Genomic DNA, 24,815 nt, shown 5'->3' with positions numbered 1-24,815 from the left:
GGCCTACATGTGACAGAGGTTATCTAGAGGTTAGGAGATCGAACCTGCGACCTCGTCAACTACAATGGTACAATGGTCTCTCAGTCCAACGGCATCGACACTGTATGAGGCTTTGGGAGGGAGGTTTACTAACATACACAATAAGAAGAATTCAGCTTTGAATATTTTTGAGAATGGATATAAAGCATTTTGGAAAAGGAGAGGAAACTGTTGCACTCTAGTTTTACTTATTTAAGGCAACAACAACCAGACCAACGTATTTTGACCTTTGTGGTCTTCATCAGGATGCAGACACTCAAACAATTAACACTATATATCACAGCTGTCCACTAGTTTTTGGTGATATGGACTCCCCACACAATGAACCAAGGTAAGCATACTATAGTTAAGTATAATACTTTAAAGATACACTAAGTATGAGCGTCTATTCCATGAGGCATGGGACATCACTGGCAGCTTATGTTTACACAATCTATAATATAAGGTAGGCCTACTTATAAGAGCACATTGAGTTCAAAAGTGTATACATCAGTGGGGAACCATCAGGGCCTTCTATGCCTTCAGAGAAGGCCTTAAAATTTAAGAACAAAAAATATATTAAATAATATATGTATACATAAAAAAACCTCATCACTCTCATTTAATTTAATACAACATTTTCACTAATCTATGTTCCAAAGTTAAGTTTACTGTCAAATTCACATCAGCAATGAAAGGGTTACTGTCCTGAAACATACTATCCAATCAGAATTGACCTTTTCGCAAACTCCTCCCCCCTTAGCAACGGTTGCTATACGAGTCAAGCTTTCACGTTCTCAGCATTAGAATGAATGGCATGCGACCACAGACCTGTATTAACCTAGACTGGCAATCGAAATTTTCGGATTTCTCAGAGCCTCAGAATCGTAGTCCGCCATCTTGGTGGAGACTCCCGTAATTACGTAATGACGTCATGCACTGATGGTTTTTTTTTTTTTTTAAAGATTTTTTTTGCAACACTGGTTCAAGATGCAGATTGTGCAGGCATACCAAGTAGATTCAATGAATGTCATCTCCGAGAAAGGTCTTTATTTGAGTATGTCTAAACGAAAGAACAGAAAAGAGAAACTCACTCGGAGAGTGTCGTTTCTTTGTTTTACTGAGGCCCGGATCTTTCAAGTTGTGGCTTTCGTCTGGTCTGGCACTTTCTTGAACTAGACCTTAACATCTTTAGAGGAAGTCCAAATTAAAGTTCCATAAAAGTATCGCTCTCAAGGGGCTTGTGCGTTATTTTCACAGCTGCGATGTGTTTGGTAATTAACATGTCGTGTCCCATGGTCGGTTAAATTTCACATATCTTCACCTTCCCATATATACAATGTTGTAGTTCTGTGCTTCATGTGTTGCGTGTCCTTGTACACAGCGTTACGTTGGTGTCATGTAATACGAAAAGACCACTCTGCCCTAGGTTAAAGTTGGACCAGGCCATGTGTAACGTCTTTAGAACAATAGCTCTAGTATAAATTAATGTTCTAGAAAAGTCTCGCTCTCAAGTGGCTCGTTATTTTCACAGCTGCAATGTGTTTTGTAATGAACAGCTATGCCGTGTTGTTGCTAGGTTACCTTCATCGTCCTTTTGGGGGGCTAGTGCTGAAAACGTACGGCTTATTTAAGAAATATACATACCTATATACATAGTTGTCATTACATCTGAGTAAAGTACATAAAATAAGCTTTATACACGTAAGCATGGCCGATTCAGTGTCACAAATATCCACAAACCTGCATAAGCGGCAACGAAAACAGTCGGCTTCAGGGTTGCCAGATGATACTGATTATTTTTGCCCATTTTTACCCACAGACCGCCTTCCTCAACGGCCCGATTGGGCGGGAAACCGCCCGATCTGGCAAGACCGCTCAGCTTCTGGCTCTCTAATAAAACGTTTGGTGGTAGTGAGGGTAATTTCATTAGTGGAGTGAGAATTTAGACGTTACGACTTGTCAAAATCTTACAAAAAATGATTGAAACCCACTTTGATAACGTTGTAATCACCGTTTGAAATCGTATGCATTCCTATGGCTCACAGCTGCGATAGTCTCCACTAGGCGGAGCTACGTCTGTGGGAGGAGCCCACAGGGCGCGAAAAAGGCAAAGATGGCTGCGCCCAGTCAATCCGAAAAGCTGCCACTGGCTAGAACCGCCCATTGCCAGTCTAGGTTAATACAGGTCTGTGCATGCGACATGTTTTAACAGACATAGCCAGTAGATTGCCTGTATTTCGCCAACATACCCATTCATTCCACACTGTGGAACTGAACGGCAGAAAATAGGAAGTAAAAGGGGTGCGTCTTTATATTTACCATCATGCACCACATCATTTTTGTTTGCAAATTCTTCTTAAACACGTTCATAAAACACACCAAATGAAACCAGATCATTTTGTTTTTACTTAAATTGCACTTCTGTACTATATTTCCACTATGTTGTAGGAATTTTAATTTTTGACAAATGACTTAACATAGTACAGTACAAGTACATACATGTACCCACCTCAATAACACTGCCTGTCACCAATTAACAGTATAGGCCTATTGGAAAAATCCACTTTCAAGTTGAGTGTCTACAATGCAAGACTATTCCTTCTTTAGACTTAAGCAGCGTCAATGTTGCAGGTAGTGGCCTGCGAGACATGTGAGGTGGCCTGGTACGTTTGTAACGGACTTGGCCCGAATGAAAAATAATAAATACACGTCAGGCCACCGGGCATTTGCCCGGTATGCCCTATGGCCAGTCCAGCGGTGGTTCGTGCGTGTGGAGACAGAGAGAGCAACAATGGGCATTGTTGCCTTGGGTGACTCTGCACTGCTTTCAGAACTGGCGTCCGACTCTGGTAAGAAAAAAAAAAACACAAGTAACAGTCAGATCATTCACATAATATAACAGAGTAAATCGCAAGCCTTGTCTGATTAGAGGAACATTCTTTTGAGTAGTATATAGGCACTATGCAGACACAAATCTTGCAACCCTCTGGCATGGGAGGTGCAAAACCTGAGTTTAAGGTCTACCAGATATACGGCCCTAACCAATTTGGCGCCCTAGGCAAGAATTTAGATGGCGCCCCTTGCATCGGAAAAATACACTGCTAGAGTACATACTCAAGAAGTCAAATAGCTTTGTTTTGCAATTGTTTTATTTAAGAATTTGTCAAAAATGTAGAATAGCAATAGGCCCACTTGATGATGCTGTGTCACCAGGCTGGGTTGCAAAGGTGGAGGTAGCTGGAGGACCACTTGATGCTGCTGTGTCACCAGGCTGGGTTGCAGGGGTGGATGTAGCTGGAGGCCCACTTGATGCTGCTGTGTCACCAGGCTGTGTTGTAGGGGTGGAGGTAGCTGGTGAGCTTGATGCTACTGTATCACTGGTGCTGGTAGAAGAGGTGGATGCAACAGGAGGATTGTCAAGGGTAGGATGGAGGAATCTAAGCATGGCATCTGAAAAGAAGAGAAGTAAACACTATTCAAGCAAGTGATGTGAAACAACAAATAAAATGATAACACAAAAAGAACATGAAATGACAAATAAAATAAAATCATTTTTTAAATTATTGTCCAGCATTAACAACAGATAAAATGCTTGTTAAACTAGTAATTGTATACTGGTAGGCCTACTGTATATTAGTAGGCCAGGCCTATTATGATATCAATGTTATTGTAATTACAGTGGAATGCAAATAATCAAGAAAGCTCGCAAAGAAATAATCAACAATAAACATAAGTATTATTAAGATAACTTATAATTAGACACTATAATAATACTTAGAATATGACACTATAATATGAACAGCAGGCTTACATAGCCTTATGTAGACACAGGGGAATAAATAGCATTTTGATTAACAGAGTATTAAAGCCTAGGAAATAGTTAAGCTAACCAGATGTCAAAATACATGGTAGGCCTACCCTACTAACTACTAAACAGCACTTGGTGGATAATAAATGGACAGAGGAAGATAAGGACTACTGATTTCCATTAAAGCTTGCCTTGGGCCCTTCTATCAAAGTCAGTCAAATGTTGTTACTAGAAAAGTCTCCCTGCTTTCATAAACAGATGCCGTTAGCACAAGCTAGTGGTTCCCCAACTCCCCAAGCTGCAGGTAAAGCAAAAATACTGAATCAAACTAAGATATCGCAAAACACGCCCACTCAATGCAAAAGCGTGTGCTCAAGTTGGGTCTCCTAAGGGGGTGTTGTCCCCTACTTCTTCTTCTCTTTTTGAGGTGCACAAGACGTGCGCTACCACCATCTACAGCGCTAAGGGGACTTCATTGATTCTCAACCTCAGGACTCCGAAGGTCTCCTAACCGAAGGTCTCCTAAAGGGGCGTTCACCCGACATCAAGTGGATACCGGAAAGGGAAAAAAATGACGCTTCTTGTTAGATCCACCTTCTTTGGGTAAAGTCTGTTTAGACAGAGGGAGGTTGTGGAAAGGCAGGGAGACTCTTAAATAATATAGAATCATTGTCATTGTTATTATTATAGGTAGGCCTATTTCAACGGTAAAATGAATAGAAAATAAAACATGATACCACCTTTCAAAATAGAGGATATTTTTTCCCTCCCCAATTTCTGGCGCTGTGGCGCCCCCTCATGGCCAGTGCCCTTAGCAAACAATTAGGCTGCCTAATGGAGTAGCATCCAACTGCAGTTTGCAGAAGTGGGCAGGTCTGGATTTCTGAGATCCTGCCCCTCCCATTTTGGATCTCGCCCCTCCTATTTTTCCTATTATAGTAGTCTGTACAGTCCCACACCATCCCTACGTCACCCTATTTGAGAATTTGCGCCAAATGTCTTCTCCGGCGAATGCATATAATAGGCCTACACTATTCTATGCACACTACAGCTTGTATCGTGTCTCTTCGTTTGGAGTGCTAAATAAATGTATTTACTAAACACTGGGCATAGAATCATTCATGCCCAAGTGTAGCACACCAGCATACATTGATGACTCTTATAGCTGCTTTGGACAATAATAATGCCTATGTAGGCTAATTGCGGTGTGAAGTGGTTTGTATTAGGCCTATGTCTCGTCGTTGGTTAAGTAAATATATTTACTAAACACTGGACATAGAATCATTCGTCAATCATGATAGCGCACCATATTTGAGAAATGGACCCAAATTATCTGGCGAATGCAGTAGGCTTATTCTATGCACACAGCTTGTTATCGTGTCTCGTCGTTTGAAGTGTTAAGACCTACTAAACACTGGACATAGAATCACCCATCAATAGCGAATGCGTTACCCTGTATTCTAGGGAGATGTAGGCCTATCGTGTCTCGTCGTTTGGAGTAAATATGCCTACATTTACTAAACACTGGGCATAGAATCATTCATCAATAGTGAATGCGTAGTTGGCTACACTGTATTCTATGCACACAGCTTGTAGGCTATCATGTCTCGTCGTTTGGAGTGCTAATTAAATATATTTAGCCTACTAAATATATTTAATTTTCATTTTCCACGTTCCAATTGCATGAGTGTTTATTTCCATTTACATAGAATAATTTGTCCTTGACCTTACTTTCTCTTTCATAGTAAAGGAGAAGATTGAAACGGTCTCTGCAACTGCTTTAGGTTCCATTGATTTAATGATAATGTTAAGCGCTGTTAGACGGTTAAAAACAAAAGGTTAATGCTAAATGTGTCAGGGTGTCAGTTTGGAAGCGGGGCAGATGCACGAAGGATAGGCCTACCAAAGGCTACTGCAATGGCCTGCTCAGAGTCCAGTCCCCAATCCTAAAGAGATTGTGGCGACAGCATCCAGGCTTTGGGACTTGTGCTCATGCTTTTCAATGATGGGTAGGCCTATGTTTAATTTCCAGCGGATCACACATGGAGTAGCCTAATTCGCCACTGCACAGGCGTTTTACTGCCTACTTTAGTTTTCTTGTAGTACCCATCTTTCGAATTTTAGAAACTGGCACCAAATATCTGGTCTTCAAACTAAGATACTAAGATATTAATTCAAATTAGACCCATGCGTTAACAAATAGGCTACTACATGTAGCTTATATTAGAGCTAATAATAATAATAATAATAGCTTATATTAATTTCCCTCGGGATTAATAGCCTAAATTAGGCCTATACTAAACAGGGTCACGTGCTGTTCATCGCGCGGTTCACTCAAAGCTCCCCGCTCGTGTTTCCTACACTCACCAAACCATTATACATTAGTGGAGTAGAGAGAGTGATTTTATTTGTGAAAACTCTGCGTCTCTGCTCTGCACGGTGCAGTGACTTCCAGAGCTATTTTTCTTCCCATGTAGAAGCTTAGCGCTGCCGCTGAATGACAAGGGGGAGGCACTCGATGTGCTCAGGGGGGAGGAGGAAGATGTGCTCAGGGGGGAGGAGGGAGATGTGATCCAGACCTGCCCCCCGCCCTGCACACTGCAGTTGAACACACTTGGCCTAATGGGCGGGCCGGCTCTGCTCAGTGCCATTACATCTGTTTGAGGCTTCAGAAAGGGAGGTTTACTAATTCAACTACCAAACTTTTGCTAGTTGGCAACCATTACAAATGAACTCCCGACTTCGAAGGAAGTCCTAACTTCTCAGGACAGAAACCGGGTAAAATGGGAAAATTTAGCTGCCGAAGTTACTGTGATTTGGTCATTGTACATATAGTTCATTATTTAGAAAATATTCATGAACATATCAAATTTTGAAAGTAGACAGCACAGTTTCAATGAGCAGCATAGTTGTAATATCTACTCTGGCCACCATCCTTCACAGGGCACCTCTAAGGATCTTGTGAAAGCTAATACACAAAGCACATTAATTTTACAAAATTATTTTGAGAACTGAAGCTAAGCTTACACTGTCCGACTTTTGGGCCGATTTTGCTAGCCTCGCGACCCCATCCTATGTACTCCACCCAAAGATTTTGGCTCCGCACATCGTCTGGCGAATGCCTCGAGCTCGGTTCTCTCAGTATTTAGCCAATGAGCTAACAGTTCAGAGTGATGACACGGAACTCACCCGCGAGCTCCGTTACTGATTGGTTAAGGTAACTATATTCACACTTTCATTTTGTTATTTGTTTGCTTTTGCGACGCTATATCGTAACAGTCATGCTAGTAAAGCACAATATGGGTTTTAATTTGAGTTTGGAACTCCAATTAATTTAAATAATAGAGTAAGATCAGACCATCTACCACCCTCCACGGAGACGGATTCCTCATGGCTTTTGCCAGACTGATTGACAGAGTCAACAGTCGGCTTTTCGCCCAGGCTACGATTTTGCCACAATTTGTCACTCGCACGACTTTTTGGTCGGGCCGACTTCTTGCTCAATCAGAGGTCAATCGTGAGTTTGGGGTAACAACAAGCGATTTCACCTCACAATCGTGCAATCGTAGTCGCAAGAACATCAAAATGGTTTGAAATCCTGGTCTACCCTCGTGAGTAAATAGCACAGTTAAAGCAGTGCTACGACACGATTTGACACTAGGCCTACACATGCACAAATTGACAGGGCATTGCGATTCGCTCTTGAGCGCCTCCTCATCTCCACCTAAGATGCACATTTATCCTCCTCATTTTTGTCATCTGCAGTCCCGGGAAGCATGCCTGTTGTGTCTTTTAAACTGCGATTCCCTCGTTAAGTGTGAGCAAAAGCTTAATACCCGCCATTGAAAACATTCTACTGTGTATGCATAATGTACTCACGGGATGCCTTCTTGTAGTCTGAAAAACATAACCATCATAAATGTGTCAGTTTATGAGCTCACAGATCCATGAAATATCATTTGATCTTGCTGCTTTTTTGCTAAATGTTCATCATCTGTTCTAGCCTCGTTGTTAGATGTAGCATTGATCAATTGGATCTTACATTTATGTTACCAAACCATGAGCAAACAAAAGCAAAAAAAGGTTAATTATCATAGCACACAGAGTACAGGCCAAAAGTATGGACTCACCTTCTCATTTATGCATTCTCTTTATTTTTGTGGATTTTCATTATCTATTTTCATGCAGGGCATCAAAACTGTGCTTGAACACGTGGAGAATTACGTGCTTACCAAAACATATCATTCTAGCTGTTGTCCAACAGCAATGTCAGCTGTCTATCCACCTGACGTCAACACGACACAACTGATGGCCCCACACATTTCAAATAAAATAAAATTCAAATAAAAATGTCGAGTCAGTTATGTCAATCCTAATTGAACATTAAAGTCCTCCAATAACTCACTAGAATTGTAGAACTATAATTTTGAGACCTAAAACCTAGTTTTAAACACCTTGTTGGCAAAAGCATTTTACAGACATTTTCTTGATCTAATATTGAGACATAGCCAGTTACTTGGAGAAGTCAAACCTGTGTTGGAGGGAATCTGTGGCAGGGTTTTTCAGTTCTTCTTCTTTTACTTTTTGTATCACTGTTTCACTTTCATTTTTTTTGTTACACACACAATTATACATGTGTTCATTCACAGTTTTGATGCCCTCCCTGAAAATGTATTATGTATATGCCACAAAAATAAAGAGAATTAATTAAATGAGAAGGTGAGTCCACACTTTTGGCCTGTACTGTATGTCAACTTACCAATCTTCCTCTTAAACATAACCCCAGAAATCAGGATCAGAACCAGTATCGGAGCTACCACACCAACTACAACTCCAATGTTTGAAGAAATTATCTCTGTAAAAAAGATTAAGAGAATAAGACAAGACAAGAATAGGAAATATTGTACTATATTCCAAGTCAATCTTACACGGAAGCAAAATATCACAATGACAATGGGAGTTGGAGTTTCCCAATGGGCTTTCGCTTTCANTAATTATACTTACCCATTTTTTGGAAAATGCCACAAGGGTGCAGCAGCTGTTCACAGTCTAAGACAACTGTAATAGGTGAACCTTGCACTACTGCTAATGGGGTTTCCACTATATTTATTGGGGGGTAATTTGCACAGAATTTCACTACACAAATTAAAACACTTCAGGAGTAGGTCAGAGGCACTCTGAAGTGATTAAGTTACAGTTATGTATACAGGGCTGGATTAAGATAGCCTGGGGCCCCTAGGCTACAGGTTGCTATGGGGCCCCCTGTAAGGCTAATTTCTCTACACATTTACATGGACAGTGTCATAATTACAAGCTCGGAATTAAGAACAATATGTCTACCAACTGCACTCAACACAGTACATGTTTTTTTTCAATACGGCACCTTGTCACAATTCTGCAATTTTTCACGTTTGTTCTACAAGGGCCCCCCTGGCAGTTGAGGGCCCCTAGGCTGCAGCCATATGTAGCCTGTGCGTTAATCCGGCCCTGTATGTATAGTATACATAGGCAATATAAGAAAAAAGTACAATTACAAAAACTTTTCTTAATTCAAATTGTACTTTTGTCTTCTATTGTCTATGGGTCTTTGGATTTGCTCTCTGAGACACCGATGTGCACCTGAAAGTTTTTGTGATTACACTATTTTCACAATAATTACTTTTTTTCTTTAATTTCTACATGTAATAACAAGCTGTACATTATGTGATCTCCCATGTTGCATATTTCAGCTAAAGCCATCAACCTGCCCTGCCCACCTGCTTCTTCAAACATTGTAACGAAAACAAAATAAACATCAGCCAAGCAAACTCCTCACCTTCCTCATGATCCAGAACAATTGGGTCTCCACTCCTGTGTGTCACTTCACAGGAGTACTGGGCATTCTTCCTCTCCTCAGGTGAGACAGTGAGCACAGCTCTCTTCTGGAAGGTTCCATCCCCATTGGGCAGTGTCCGTCCTACATCCACATCGTCATCCATCTCCACTCCATCTTTCTTCCAGGTGACCTTCACTTCCTCGGGGTAGAAGCCTGTAGCATGGCACGCTACCCCAGAACCTTTCTGGTGGAGAGTCACCTCGGGACGAACTGGAAGCAAAAAAGAGAAGAAATTGGAGAGTCCCTTTCGTTCTCAAAGATAAACAGAGAGCATTGCTGAGTGTCTAGACGTGAGTTGTGCAAATAATTAAAAAATATATATATATTATGATATAAAATGCATGTGCATGCAGTGAAGTCTAAAGAGAGCAATTCTTTTCAGCTCATATGAGTGATCCTCTGATTCACCTGCGCTTTTAAGTCCGTGAATTTTATTTGCCAATTCCACTAACTATTAACTGCATCCAATGATGTTTTGGACATTAGAAAACATTTATCTTTCATATAATACAGAAAGTGTAGACATGGCATTATTTCCCTCAGCAAGAATGAATATTTAATACTGGTTTTGGGCGTTTTCATGCCTTCCTGTTTTCCAAATGTCAGATTCAGTCTTCATATTAGCATGTAAAGAAACTTGTTTTGCCCAAGACGATTGCAAATGTTGATTCACAGTAATCATCACAATATGACAAAACTGTCAGAAAGACCACTATCCTTTCCATTATACATGAAATTTGCCATTTTGTGTGTGTCCACGAAAACTGTGTTAACCGTGTCACGGTCTGAAACCCCCTCCATAAATCAGTAATGGTTTGGTCTTAGGCCATACGAATAACATCATGTGATGTCATAACCTCTTTGGCAGGATATGGGAAGACTTTTTGGTAAGTTTTGAGCTCCATCCTTCCATAATTTAATCCATTCTTTTTCATGTTCTCATAGCGGGAAAATTGCCTGTCAACTGTGTTATCAACATATTCATAAGAATCTGAATTAGAAATCACATGTAGAAAAACACAGATAAAACATACAGATACATGAATTGATTAAGGTGTTGTGGTGGAACTTCTGAGGTCCTCAGTTAACACAAAACCATAAAAATGGCTGAAATGTCAACCGTGTTACCGTCAATGGTGTTGCAATTAGCTATGGCAGTCAGGGTTGCCAGATGAGGCTGATGATTTCCAGCCCAAAAAATGTTCAACATCTGCCTAGAAGCACAAAATCCCGCCCAATTCTATTGATTTCTATGGCAAAAAGTGGGCAGGTTTTTCTGATAGATGCCATTTTTACCCGCACACGGCCATCCTAAGCAGCCCAATTGGGCGGGAACCAGCCCAATCTGGCAACACTGATGACAGTTGAGGAGGAGTATGTTTTTGCCAATTCATCTCCATATTGACAGACAAACAAACAAAATAATTTGTGTTCTAGGGAGATGGGTTTGTCTGCTCTGTTTTTTCTCCTAAAAAAGTGCCGACTTGTTCCCCTGCACTGTTGACCGTAACACAATTGAGTAACACGGTTGACTGTTTTGAAAGTGTTTTTGAGCTATTGATCCCTTATGTGTTGGAAAAATCCTATGAACAGACACTAGGGATTATCTCTGGAGAAGGAAGTCTTGTGTAAGGAGGGTGACTAAATTCAAATCAGACGCTACAGGGATTTATATTGAAAAATGTGTCATTCTGTATCACAGTGAATCATAAAATCCTACTTATGAAGCTCAACAATCACATTTTCTATATCAGTTGCACAGATTAATGACAACATTATTGCTAAGGGACATAAGCACTTTCAAACATATATTGTTTCAACTCTGTAGTATTTTTATATATGTTTCAAATGACATAGTATTTGTCCATAACACTGTTGACAAAATAATTAAGCAAATGTTCGCTTTCATTAGAGTATTTATCAAATGATTTAAGATTAAGCTTGGGAATTTGTTTGTTTGGAAACTTAAATATATACACTATGTAAACATCTAGTTAATTTAGTTGAAAAAAATACTGATAATTGACATTTTGCTTTTGCCAAAAGCGTAGGCGAATCGTAGAATCACTCATATGCTAGTTATAGAAGACAGGGGAATGAGTCCCCGCTGAACATATATCATTCCCTCTTTGCCCCCACATGTGCTTTATCAATGTGAATCTCACTGCAGGCTGAAGAAGGTGAAAATGTGAATATGATTAAATTGTTTTTGTCTTGTGTTTTTGTCCTCCAAATTTACAGTATATCGTTATAGCTCTATCTATTAAATTAGATATTCAGAAGTGCATTTCACTCTTAAACTTCATTGACAATATTTTCGCAGCATTATCTACAGGTTGGAGATACTTTTGAAATGAAATGTCTTTTAAGTCCTACAACAAGAGTATCGTAGCCTGCAGAAACAGCTCTAATCAGCATGCTGATGTACCTGTCCTCTGCAGAATGCTCTTCCCATAGTCAAGATACTTCTTCAGCCACTCAACACATTCACCATGGAAATAATGTCTCCTGTATGGAAATGCCATCTCCATCCTGTTCCACCTCTGCGTGGTAGGAATTGCTTGTTGCACGACTGCTATCCATCTCATGTTGTTCAGGTCTAGCCACATGAAGTCCTCCCCATCATAGCCAAACTGTTCAAAACCAGTAATGATTCCACCGGCATCATCCCACCGGCATCCATACGTCTTCTGAAAGGCATGCAACCCTAGTTGAGACATACAGATAATGTGAGTATAGCACAACAACAAAATCTATAGTTCAGAGACAGTTCTGAATCAGATCAAAATTAGTATCGTCCAGACAATCCAAAGAATGTTTGAAGCAGGATGGCCCGAGTAGGGATCAGTAATAATAAACTGAGTAAGACAATTATTCTTAACATTTATTTTCTCTTCTTCCCCTTATCATTTGACTGCTGAACAGAGACTTTTTTAAAATAATCATTTTCTTTGTTTTTCTTTAACTTATTTCTCACCTTTTATTTCCTTGTTTACTTTACTTCTTAAAATGCAGAGCTGATGACCCCATCATCATTTCACTACAATACCATGTATGTGACAAATAAAATTACTTGAACTTGAACTTGAACTTGATTTAATACCCTTACATAGCAAAGAAAAACAGTTCATATCAATTCCCATTGAACTACAAACAATAATGCTGAAAATTCTTTAAGGACCAAAAATGAAGAATGCAATAACAGTCACAGCAGTAACTCAATCAAGTTATACATTGGTGAGCAAATGAAATGAGATGTGTACAAAAATAAAAATAACCTTCAGTCTGATTGAAGCGGTCTTTTAAAATGCTCATGTCTGCTTTGAATGTCTGCTCATATCCCATAGCCACCTCTTTCTCTGTCGACCAGTAGCCTTCATCGAATCCATATGTAGTCCTATTCATCCAATCTTGTTTGGGGACTGCCTGTTTGATGGTGCTGTCATAGTAACTGATCTCTAAATCATCGACTTTACCTACACCAATGAATTCTGGGAAAGCTGAGATTCCTGATGTGGCTGTGTAGAAGTACTTCAAGGAATGGACAGCTTCAACAAAAATCACAAAAACAGAACATGTCAAAAGAGTATAGTAGTACCTGTGTAGACTCCATATAGCAGAACAAATTATTGCTAAATGCAGCTGATGTACTATATTCATTTCCTACATTAAGCAGCAGATTATTCATTTAATAGATTTACTTTCAGATGGAAATAATAGCCTAACTCATATAAGTATGAAAAGTGTGACACCTTCAACTCTACGGACAGTGGAAGATCTTCAGTCCCCAATACGGACCATTGTGACGTGCTCACCATATTGGCAGTGCAAACTGTTTGATCTGCAGTGACACATCTTCTGGACTGCAGTGAGACATGTTCACCCCATATAGGCGGTGAGACATGATCAACCCATATAGACAGTGAGACAAGTTGATGCCATATAGACAGTGAGACATGTTCACCCCATATAGGCGGTGAGACATGTTCAACCATCTGCAGTGAGACATGATCAGCCTATGCAGTGAGACATGCTCAACCCATACAGGCAGTGAGACATGTTCAACCATCTGCAGTGAGACATGGGTGCCGCTAGGGGGGGAAAGGTGTTACAGATTCTAAGGGCCCAAGCACTGACAGGGGCCCTTAAGGGGGCTCAAGCACTGACACGGGCCCTTAAGGGGGCCCAAAATTCAAATGTTTCATGGGGCCCAAAATTTCTGGCGGCGCCCCTATAGGCAGTGGGGCATGTTGATGCTACTATAGACAGTGAGACAAGTTCAACCATCTGCAGTGACACATCTTCAAGCCATAGGCAATGAGACATGTTCAGCCCATATTAGTGAGACTTGTTAAGTCAATATTCCATGAGAATCTTTCACTTGGTGATACAAGCACCAAATCAGGTACACAGGTTCTCCAGGGCCTACTCTCCCAGAAAAGGTCGCTATCCAGGTGAAAAAACAAGATGGCGGCCATTTTTCAAGATGGCCGCCTCATTAAAGGTGAAAAAAACTGTTTTCGTCTTAGAATGCCAAGTAATCAAGAAATCTGAGTGATGGAAATATTGACATGTATGAATTCTGACCAAGACAACTTAATAGTATCAATATTTCATCACAAAATGGCCACCATTTTTCAAAATGGCAGCCTTTACATGACTGAAAATGCATATTTATGACATACAGCTGTCCGATAGCAGGTATTCATTAATACATACTAACCTTGCCATCACTGTTGGAATACAATGTCGTAAAAACAATTTTGTTTACATTCTGTATTAGAGTGATGTTATAGCACAACCAGGGCACACTGGTGACATCACTGCTGTGAGACTCAGTATGGGGTTCAGTGTCGGCTTGTGGTACAATAGCTGTAGTTGTAGTTTACTAACTCTTTTAGTAGTATACTCACTTTAGTTGTTAGTATTTATCGTCTCACATATGCTATCTAATAAGACCCTCTATATACCTTAACTAGAAATGTAGTTAGTGTAGTTAGAAATTTAGTGTTAAGAAATTCTCTGCATGTGTTATTGAAAATATACAATGTGATAAAAGTGTAGCCTTTAGTTAGGATTTTCTTGTTTTCTGTGATTCTCGTTATTCTCTGTTATTCTCTGTTATTCTCTCTCTCTCTCCTCTGCTCATTGAGTTATGTGACATCTCTGTACCACGAGAAGACATCTCTCCCAAGGTTGTCCCAGACTGTTTTTACCACTTTGCTGAACTATGACCTTGGATGTTTAGGCTACGTGGAAGCTATACATCACAGAACAACGCCACTAGGGAACAGAGGAGAGACAGACCATACTGTATATGTCTCTCATATATAGTTTTACATATGCATGATAGGAAAGATGACGTTAGTATTTACTTGTTAGAATGAGGCAATAAAGGCTTAGCCCGGCTGCTGGTAGACTCGGGCTTGCAAGGAATCTGTAAACATCTCTGTGAGTGCAAGACCCCCGAGCTGCTCGCAGATTTTAAATGCTACCTCTGTTTCTGTGTGTGTTCTTTCAGGTCAATTTGATAAGGTAATACAGTGAAATTGTTAAGGTGATATAGTGAATTTATTCACATTTAGTTAGATAGCCACACCTGAATTGACAGGATGTGCCAGCGCGGGAGACCCGAGCCAAGGGTAACGGGGCTTCAGTTACCCGGATGGTGTACAGATCGCACGGGACTTAAATGACACTGGATGAACGATCGGGCTGGGTGTAGGGCAGAAGTTGCCTGATTTTCATAGACTTCAGATCACATACCGCGATTCTGGTCTGACCAGGACTATAACGATTAGCGTTTCCATACAGGGCGAACTTTGTTTCCATGGCCTGGTTAACCCGCCTCCCTCGGCTTGCTACTGGTTGAGGGCTGTGCCGAAGTTTAAACCAAACATTTCTTAGCCCAATAGAACGTCTCTGCATAAACCACGTCACTGCCTTGAACATGCCTCTACCCAGGACGGTTGAAAATGCTCAGTTGATTGGTTCTAGACAAAGTGGGTTCAGATCCCGCTGTAGCGGGATTGAGCAAGCTCCTGGCCCTACTGTGTGTAGCTGTCACCAGTAGGGCGGAAGATGACTGAACCTTGTTGTGTCCCATATCTCAATGTGCTTTGATATTTTGTACGGTTGGGTGGTGAAAGGATAGCCCCTCGGCCTTTAACCGTATTACACAAGATGTCTGCTAAAAATCCATTGAGCTGCAGTACATGTCTGGAACAACACCTCACGCACCCTGACCCTGACCACGGGGGCCCAGCAAGGTTGTGTGCTTAGCCCCCTGCTGTTCACGCTGCTGACACATGACTGCACAACGACCCATTGCACTAACCATCTGATGAAGTCTGCGTACGATATAACACTGGTGGGCCTCATCACTAAGGGTGACGAGACTCACTACAGAGAAGAAGTAGACTTGCTGGTCAGATGGTGCAAGGACAACAACCTCCTACTGAATGTCAACAAGACCAAGGAGATTGTTGTCAACTTTCAGAGGGGCCAAAAACAACTGTTACCACTGACCATCGACGGTGATGTTGTGGAGAGAGTGAGCAGCACAAAATTCCTTGGAGTGCACATCAGTGATGACCTCTCTTGGACCACAAACACATCATCACTGGCGAAGAAGGCCCAACAGCGCCTCTACTTCTTGCGCAAACTGAAGAAGGCAAGTGCTACACCCTCCATCATGACAGCATTCAACAGATGAGCCATCATGAGCATCCTGACCAGCTGCATCACAGTGTGGGGAGGAGGTTGCACAGAGCAAAACAGGAAGACACTCCAGCACATTGTGAACACAGCGTAGAAGATCCTTGGAGCGCCACTCCCCTCCCTGCAGGACATTTACACCACCCGCCTCAGCACTGATGATCACCAAGGACATAAGTCACCCTGCACACGAACTGTTCAGTCTCCTGCCCTCTGGAAAGAGGTACAGGTGCCTCCGCTCCCGTACCACCAGGCTGGCAAAGACCTTCATACACCAACCAATCAGGATGCTGAACTCTTAACCTGCCCTCCTATCACTGATAGCCCCCCCTCAACACTGAATTGTGATTGCACATTCTACTTGCACTAACTCAAAACACACACACACACACACACTGAACTAACTCAAAAGCACACACAAACATGCACACACATATTGCTGCTGCTTCATGCCTGTTACTTAATGTATTTGATACCAACTAGTTGTACATATTGCACATCGCAAGTTGCTTACTTTTTTATGTATTATTATTTCACAATGCTACTATCACTGTGTCAGAATTGTCACATAGGACATAACTGAAAATGTACAATAATACATGTTCTATGTATGCCTGCTGTTGCCCAGTCTTGCACTTTATATCTCTGTAAGGGTATTGTATAACCCTTGCAAAATGCAAATTGAAAGCCCTGCCAACTGGGGGTGGCAAAAAGATGGTGATACCTGGAAAGTTCTCTGGTCAAAGCTTCCTGCAATTGTGGAGAGTTGCCAGCAACTGACAAAATGTGGATGCAAGACTGACTGCCGAGGAAGATGCAAATGCTATTGCTTTAGCCTTAACTGTACACAGTTATGTTCCTGCAAATGTGAGGACTAAAAATAACTAATCCAACATGTGCATCAGAGAGTTTTCCTACCCAAACAACAAACCCAAACAACAAACATGTAATCATTATAGGCATACTGTTTTTGTAATATTTAGAATCATTCAGTGAGTGTTAGTTTATTTACATGTAATTATGAAAATACTATAATTTTCAATATTTTCGGGTTTTTTTAGTGTATAATTGAATTTGCCATGCTCAACATAATATATTTCCATACATAAATATTCAAAATATGATCAGTCAATCAAAATATACATAAAAGCCATTTAAAAGCAGTTCAATTGGCGGCCATCTTGGAAAATGGCCGCCATTTTTTTTTTTTCACCTGGATAGCGACCTTTTCTAAAAGGGTAGGGTCTGAAGCATCTCTGAACCAAATTTGATGCTTGTCTCACCAAGTGAAAGATTGTTTGAGGTATTTGCTGCACTATATAGGCAGTGAGACATGTTGATGCCATATGGACAGAGCGACATGTTCAGCCTATCTGCAGTGAAACATGTTCATTGCCAATGAATATTGTAACATCTTTTTGCTTGTGTAGTGATACACACTGAAGTAATTGGTTGTTGCCCATTGGAGCAGCCTCAACCTATGGCATGCGTTTGCCTGCCTATTTAAAGTGGCCTAATTTTGAACTCTGGAGGCGCGACAATCCGCCCCCTCCCGCTGGTGCTGTCACTTCCCTGTTACCTGTGGCTATGTTCCCACCTGTTGGCCTTGTACTCGGTCAACAGTACTTCTTGGGTGCGTATTAATATGCGACTTTGCCTCCTCCACTTGCCTCCTCCACTTGCTTCTCGTCATGATGACATCACTGACAAGTCTTTTTCTCTTTTGCAATTGGGATGGTGAATGAAAAACAGTCCCTCAAAAGTTGTTGTGGCTAGGCTGACAGCTGGGAAACTTTATCGTTTTCTCCACGGAGGAGGGGCCAGGAGGCGGGACGAGGAGACAAGAGCAAGTGGAGGAGGCAAGGTCGCATATTAAGAGGCACTCTGAAACTTGACCTCCCGTCTGCCAGTGCCTGGTAGGTACGCTTGCTTAAGCATGCGGTTTCCTTTGGTGTTACCTAGTCTGATTCTATGCTGACTTGCCTTTGATCGCTTTTCAGTGCATCCGCCGTTTGGCTTCTTATAGGCACGCTCAGCCGCGTAGGTTGGGATGTGTCTTCCAAATGTGCTTTTGGCATCTGTTACTAATGTCCAGATGGCCCATGGAACTCTGAATCATGCTGGGACTATGCCAGAAGCCTTGGATCACTTGGTGTAACCAGTTCGCTGCTGTTCTTGCCAACGAGAAAACCCTGATTGCTCGTTTCACTGATTTGGTGCAGCTGCCCTACGTAACGAGTGCTGCGAAACTAAGTACATTCGACATGACATCAACGTGTACATGCGCATTTAGACAGCAATGCACCCTGGATGAAAATGCTGCATGACGGTTAGATTTCCTGTCAAACTTCGAAATTTCGTTGACGTTGCGTTGACGAGGTGACATGTCACATGGTGTAAAACTATCGCGGGATGAATGCGGCTGCAGTCAGATCTTGCAACCTCTGCAGTTGCTTATCCCTTTCAACGCTCGTCGGCGGACTGCCTCCGAGGTCACGCGCCCATGAACTGATTGGTCAACAACTCACTCACGTGTGTATATGGGTCTTGTCTCACACCTCTACACAAGTTTGCGCAGGTCCCCACTTCAGCTCCTCCTCACTGCCTGTCCCCCCACTCCTCACACGTGGTGTGTTAGTAGAGCAAACTGGTGCGAGCTCATCGTCTCGTTCATATTTGTGGCCGACTTTAAATGCGCTGTATTTAATAACACCCACATCGTGACAACAAGTTCTCGCTCACGTGCTTCCGTCAACGTTGGTCGACAGCAACAAAGTCGTACGGGGCTACTACCACCAACCATCACGACACCTCTTTGTTTTAAAGGGGCATTCCACCGATGGAGACATGAATATGTATTGAAAGTGGGTCATATATGTATTAGAATAGTTGCATAAATGTTTAATTTAATACCTTCTTGGCCGAGAAAAGGCATAAAATGACTTTTTAGTCCTTGTGGATTTTTGACAACAATCCCCATAATGCATTGCAATGCTCAAGTTCCACAGGCCACACCCAGGCCACACTCTGCCAGTGACTTACTGGAGACTCAATGCCAGGGATTTCAAAAGCACTGGCACACTGATCTGTGATAGGTCTGTTAGCGCATTAGGTCCAACCCCCTATGGACGGGGTTGAAAGGGTGGGAAAAAGGCTTGTAGTCTCGACAGAAATCCACCTCTCTCACACTTAAATGATGCAAAATGACGATTTTTACATCATTGTAGGAGGAAGTGTTAAGAGGTGAATACGGATTTCTCCTGTCTCAGGGGGAATTGAGAGAGTGTTGCACGACCATTCAAAAGTATGACTGCGTGTCTAGCAATGGAAAGCCTAATGGAAATGGGTGGAATGTCCCTTTAATCTTGTGCATGCGTGAATGCGCGTGTGTGTGAGACGGTGTCTGCCCATCTCTCCTGGATTGTGTTGGGATTGGCGTAAGGGATACTTTGTTTAAATTACTCTCTGTATTTTTGTTTATTTGCACTAGTTCTGCGCAGGTCCTACCTGCTGGCAGGGGGCCCTTTTACAGCTGCGGATAGCCAGTAGGCTACCTATTGGGCCTGATTTATGTTTTCCTTTTGTGTGTGTGTGTATTTGGTTTAATGCTTGAGAGTCACTTTATGTAAATATGTGTGGTTAGTGACCACGTTTACCTACCATTCTGAACATTGCCAGTGACAATTAACCCTTTGTTGCCAACTGTATGTCAGTACTGGTGGGAGGCATTGCCAGCTGTGGCTCTCATAGCCCCTTTCCCTGTGTTTATTGTGTGTGTGTGTGTGTGTGTGTTTATTTCAGTTGTATGCATTTGAGTCCCTCCCTTATATCTCCTTTGTTTATATATTTTCAGGTGCTGTGTGCCCAAGGTAGGGTGGCATTGTATTCCCTAGGTGGCGGTATTCCCCCTGCTCCCTTGTGTGTGTTCACATATGCTTGTGGCTTATTTTCCGTTTGCAGTGCTTTTGGTTTGCCGTGTTTTGATTTTAGTTTATTCAGTTTGCATTGTTTTTGATTTACTTTTGGTTTGCTGTGAGTGTGACACGTGTGCTTGCTTGGTGTGCCCCTTGAACGATTCCTCCATTTCTTAGTATATTGCCCCCCTGCTGGTAGGCCTCAGCCCTGTTAAGGTTAATTTCTCCCTTGCTCCTGCTCTACGTGGAACCTAGGGTGCATCCCAATATGTCACCTCGCCTCCTCCACTTGTGCTTGTCTCCTCGTCCCGCCTCCTGGCCCCTCCTCCGTGGAGAAAACGATAAAGTTTCCCAGCTGTCAGCCTCGCCACAACAACGTTTGAGGGACTGTTTTTCATTCACCATCCCAATTGCAAATGAGAAAAAGACTTTACAATTGAGCTTTTGCAAGATATTGAAATATAATGCTGTTGTCAGTGATGTCATCATGACGAGAAGCAAGTGGAGGAGGCAAGGTCGCATATTAAAACGCACTCCTAGTGTCAGTGTGTGAATGTGATGTTGCTTTTATTAAGTAAGAGTGTATTTTTATGAATATTGTAATAAAATAAAATGACCTTTTTGTATTTTCATAACTCTGGTGTCTGGTGTTCTTAGCCTAGTGAACCTTGTGTGTCCTACTGTGATGTGTTTGTATGGTTAATATTCTAGGGGTGGAAGTCCCCTGGTTGCGTAGTCGTGCAATTGCTCATCAGGTTAAAGCTAACGCTACTTTACGGCCAAGGCTACACTTGGAAAAAGATCAAATAATTATTGATTACAGCACAAGAGCAACAAGAACATTGGATAGTATTTCTGGAAAATGATATTGTGTGGAAACTACTTTTATGGATAAATTAATCCATCATCAAACAGTGCAAATATTAGTTTTCAAATTAATATTTCAATAAATGTTTTGCTTTTGACAACATATGCAAACATTATTACTTTGCATTTGTCTGCATTCTTGCTTTGCATTTGCAGAGTATAGGTAGGCTATATTTAAGGGGCATAAGTCTGCTGGAATTTTCATCACTATAGTGCAGAAATTACATAAAACAGAAAAGGTCCATGCTCATTTTTGTCATTTGGAAAAACCTTGTTGTTGAAAGGCCTCAAACAATGCATGTTTGTGCAGCTTGCAAATACACCACTGCTGGTTCACTTCAGCAAATCAGCAATCAGAATACAACAATCAACCAATGACATTCCAGATGAATGAAACATCATCTATAGAGAAGCAGACTTAACGCCTGTGGGTTCCTTTCCAAACCAGTCAGACCACATATGATACTGAACAGGAACAAAATCTACGCATGCCTTGCAAAAGGGGAAAGCCACACCCAAAACGCCTGAAGGAAAACCATCCAATCTCTTCCCTCTATCTCTGTGATCTAAAACCGGCCACAAGAAAATATGGTCATTACATGCTCTGCTTTTGGTGGCTGAATGGTTTGTAAACACAAAAAATGTAAGTTAAGTGCCCAGAAAATTGCAGCTCCATAGCTTCATTTGTAGTCTGTAGTCATATACATATTTCTCACTGAGACAAAGGAAAACCAGATAGTGAAAAATGATGTGTAGAGCTGTGTATGTGACTGAGAGGAGGGGGATGGTTGTTTGCTTTAAAATTCTGTATATTTCAGCATAAACATATGTGTATTTATTTACTTATTTTGTCATTTAATGAACAAGTCATTAAAACTTCCCACAATCACTCAATAACAGAAAAACAGCAAGACAAGGATCGAGGACGAGCATGGGGATGGGGGGAGGAGATAGAAAGTAGGTGGGGCTTGGATAGGGAAAAGACAGAGAGGCAAGCAGACATTCATGTGATCATACAATATTAAACAGACACTGCCATTTCAGGTGAGAGCTCGCAACAGCCTGTAATGGCAGACAGGTAGAAACTAGTCTGACGTCAACCACTGTAGGGCGTGGAACCATTGAGAAAGGGCGCATCACGGAAAATAATCTGTATGTTACTGAGAGGTAAAGTAGCCTAAATAGCAACCGTATTCCCAGAGCCGTATATAGAGAGAGTCTGGCCAACTATGGGTTCGAACGTTCGAGCTATCCCGCTATTTTGATTGGTTCTGGGCTGGTCACATGTTTTATGGATGCCATTTTCGTTCCCCACGCTCCCATTAATGAGCATTATCAGATATAAAAAATAACGCTTCACTATAATATTATTACATTATTATTATGACAAACTGTTGTGCATATGGCTGTAGTGCAGGGCCGGGTCAGGAGAAACAAACAGCATCGTTTAACTCGTGACAGAAACGGAGGATTTGGGACATACACGGATATAAACTCCCCTTTATGGAATATAAAGGTCAGAATTAATAACCGGAAAGCAGCAGATTTCTCCGTGTTGTAAACCTATTTTCCCCCTTCGACTTTTGTTAACAATTACTTTTGAAAGAAATAGTCATGATGATGGCATGCTCTCAAAAACTCCTGTCCGCACTTTGAAAACGAATGAAGTTAGGTTTCTGTCATAACTTGAAATTAGCTTGTCAAATCTTAATTGCCACCTGTAACTATGCTATACTGTGAAAACATAACTTTGCCCACCAAGTTATTATTTCTGTCGCGCTAATAAGGTCCTTTACCCCTGTACATGAACTTGACCATTGTTGTGAATATTATTTCTGTACATTACTTAAATATCTACTCTGACGTTGGCCTATACCTAGGCAACAACAAGGAAGTAACGCTTGAATACACTGCTGAGCACATCAAAATGCTGACAAACCCTCTTTTTAACCCAAACTTGTTAACGTTTGTTTTCACATGTTGGGATCTTGATAATACTACAACCCAAGTTTGATGGTCTATGAAGCCTTATTTGTATTTTAGATCCAGCGATTTTGACGGTATGCTGCCCATAGGGTTACACTGTAGAATCCTCGCCGTGGGGAACGAAAATGGCGTCCATGATTCGAGTTGGCCAGACTCTCTCTATATACGGCTCTGCGTATTCCAATATAGGAGGAGAACGAAAACTTAAACTTCAACTGTTAGTTTGGAGCTTGTTTTTTCATGTAAATTATAAAAGTGCAATATAAGCCTACGTATACAGTAGGCTATATGGAGCCAATTGTTTTTTTAATGTGTGTGTATCTTTGGTAAGGATAAAATAGGATATCACTGTAAAAAATACCACAGTTGATACCACAGTTGAAATCACAAAGTTTACCAGCTACCTCAGAACTCTAAGGTAATTTAAATCCTCATTGTTAGGTGAAACTTCCTTATTTTAAGTGAAGTTTTGATGTGTTCAAGGCTCCACACAACTTACAATAACGCTGATATTTTTTAGTGTTACTGTAAAAGAGTGTGAGAACTGACGACGAACACAATGAGATCATATGATTTCTTTTGTTTTATTTATTTCGTAAGGCGGCAGTTCAACCTCTACATTATCTTTGTCCTGTCACAAAGATGTAAAAACGTGGAAAAACTCACCAGCAGACGTGAATGGAGCCAAAGAGATTATACAAATGCTGAGTGACAGCATTATGTTACATCTCGCTCTGATGTTTCGGCTCCCTTGGCTTGTGGAAAGTCCACTCTGCTGATAGATAGGCAATACCGATGTGTTCTCTCCTGCTCCAGTGATGTGTTCTCTCCTGCTCCAGTGATGTGTTCTCTAGTGGATAGCATGAGCCCAACCCTTTAGGCATGAGAGGTGGAGACGCTGTGCCCTCATCTAACCTTACCAACCAGTATCTCCATGGCATGTTTCTAATGTACGCTCTGCCTTGTTTTTCTTTAAACAGAGGTGACTTCTGTGACTGCCTAATTTTAGAGTTTAGAGATGGCTAGATGAATGGAAGCCCTCTATTTTTTTCACAGCTGTACTATCAATTGACAAAGGACTTTGGCCAGAGGTTTCTAAATTTTGCCCAAGTTGTCAAAACAACTGCATTGTGCTACAGTCCATGTATATCATGGCAATGATTTGATATGTGACATTTTCAGAGAAGTGATTAACAATTTAAAAAAGAACAATACAAACTGTTGTTATAGAATGGTCCGTAAAGTATTTTTTTCTTTTTCTTAGTTTTTCTAAGATATACGTAATTGAGGTTTAAACAAAATATGAATGAATGGAGCTTTTCTTTTTTGTTATTATTGAAAACAAAATGTGGGGCCTTAGAATGAATACGATGATGAAACAATCTAAAAGGAAACCAGATGCATGCCCTTTACAGCAGGGAGGAAATGAAACTTAACCTATTTCAACACGCCTAGCATTTGGAAGAGGTGATTTCTACATTTTGAATTGTTGGATCAAGGGTAATGAAGATGCATACAATACATACAGTACAATCAGGGTCACTGCTAAGGTTTTGGAGGCCCTAGGCATAAATTAATAACTCACAATTAAATAATGATCATAAAAATCTACTAACTAATAAATATA

The 24,815-nt window shown here is 41.2% G+C and overlaps 1 protein-coding gene across 1 annotated transcript; it reads right to left on the bottom strand.

Moving 5' to 3' along the window:
* Positions 1–8,494: 8,494 nt before the first annotated feature.
* Positions 8,495–23,990, bottom strand: LOC134462782 (major histocompatibility complex class I-related gene protein-like). Its single transcript, XM_063215989.1, has 5 exons — positions 23,855–23,990; positions 12,983–13,252; positions 12,133–12,411; positions 9,645–9,914; positions 8,495–8,684 (listed from the first exon to the last, which is right to left on the bottom strand). Exons 1-5 carry the CDS (start codon positions 23,904–23,906, stop codon positions 8,533–8,535), a joined length of 1,023 nt encoding a protein of 340 aa, XP_063072059.1. The 5' UTR covers positions 23,907–23,990; the 3' UTR covers positions 8,495–8,532.
* Between the last annotated feature and the right edge of the window lie 825 nt (positions 23,991–24,815).

The sequence above is a fragment of the Engraulis encrasicolus genome, chromosome 14 (genome assembly GCF_034702125.1).
Source record: "Engraulis encrasicolus isolate BLACKSEA-1 chromosome 14, IST_EnEncr_1.0, whole genome shotgun sequence".
Taxonomy (NCBI): Eukaryota; Metazoa; Chordata; class Actinopteri; order Clupeiformes; family Engraulidae; genus Engraulis; species Engraulis encrasicolus.
Note: the sequence above shows the minus strand (reverse complement) of the source record. Positions and strands in the feature narration are given on the sequence as shown.

Bases quoted from the DNA above. Each gene is read 5' to 3' on its own strand.
- LOC134462782 (XM_063215989.1), bottom strand. From the start codon at position 23,906: ATGCTGTCACTCAGCATTTGTATAATCTCTTTGGCTCCATTCACGTCT. The intron at 13,253-23,854 runs GTGAGTTTTTCC...TTTTTGTTGAAG, and splicing joins GGCTCCATTCACGTCTGCTG to CTGTCCATTCCTTGAAGTAC. The intron at 9,915-12,132 runs GTACATCAGCAT...TTTTGCTTCCAG, and splicing joins GAGCATTCTGCAGAGGACAG to TTCGTCCCGAGGTGACTCTC.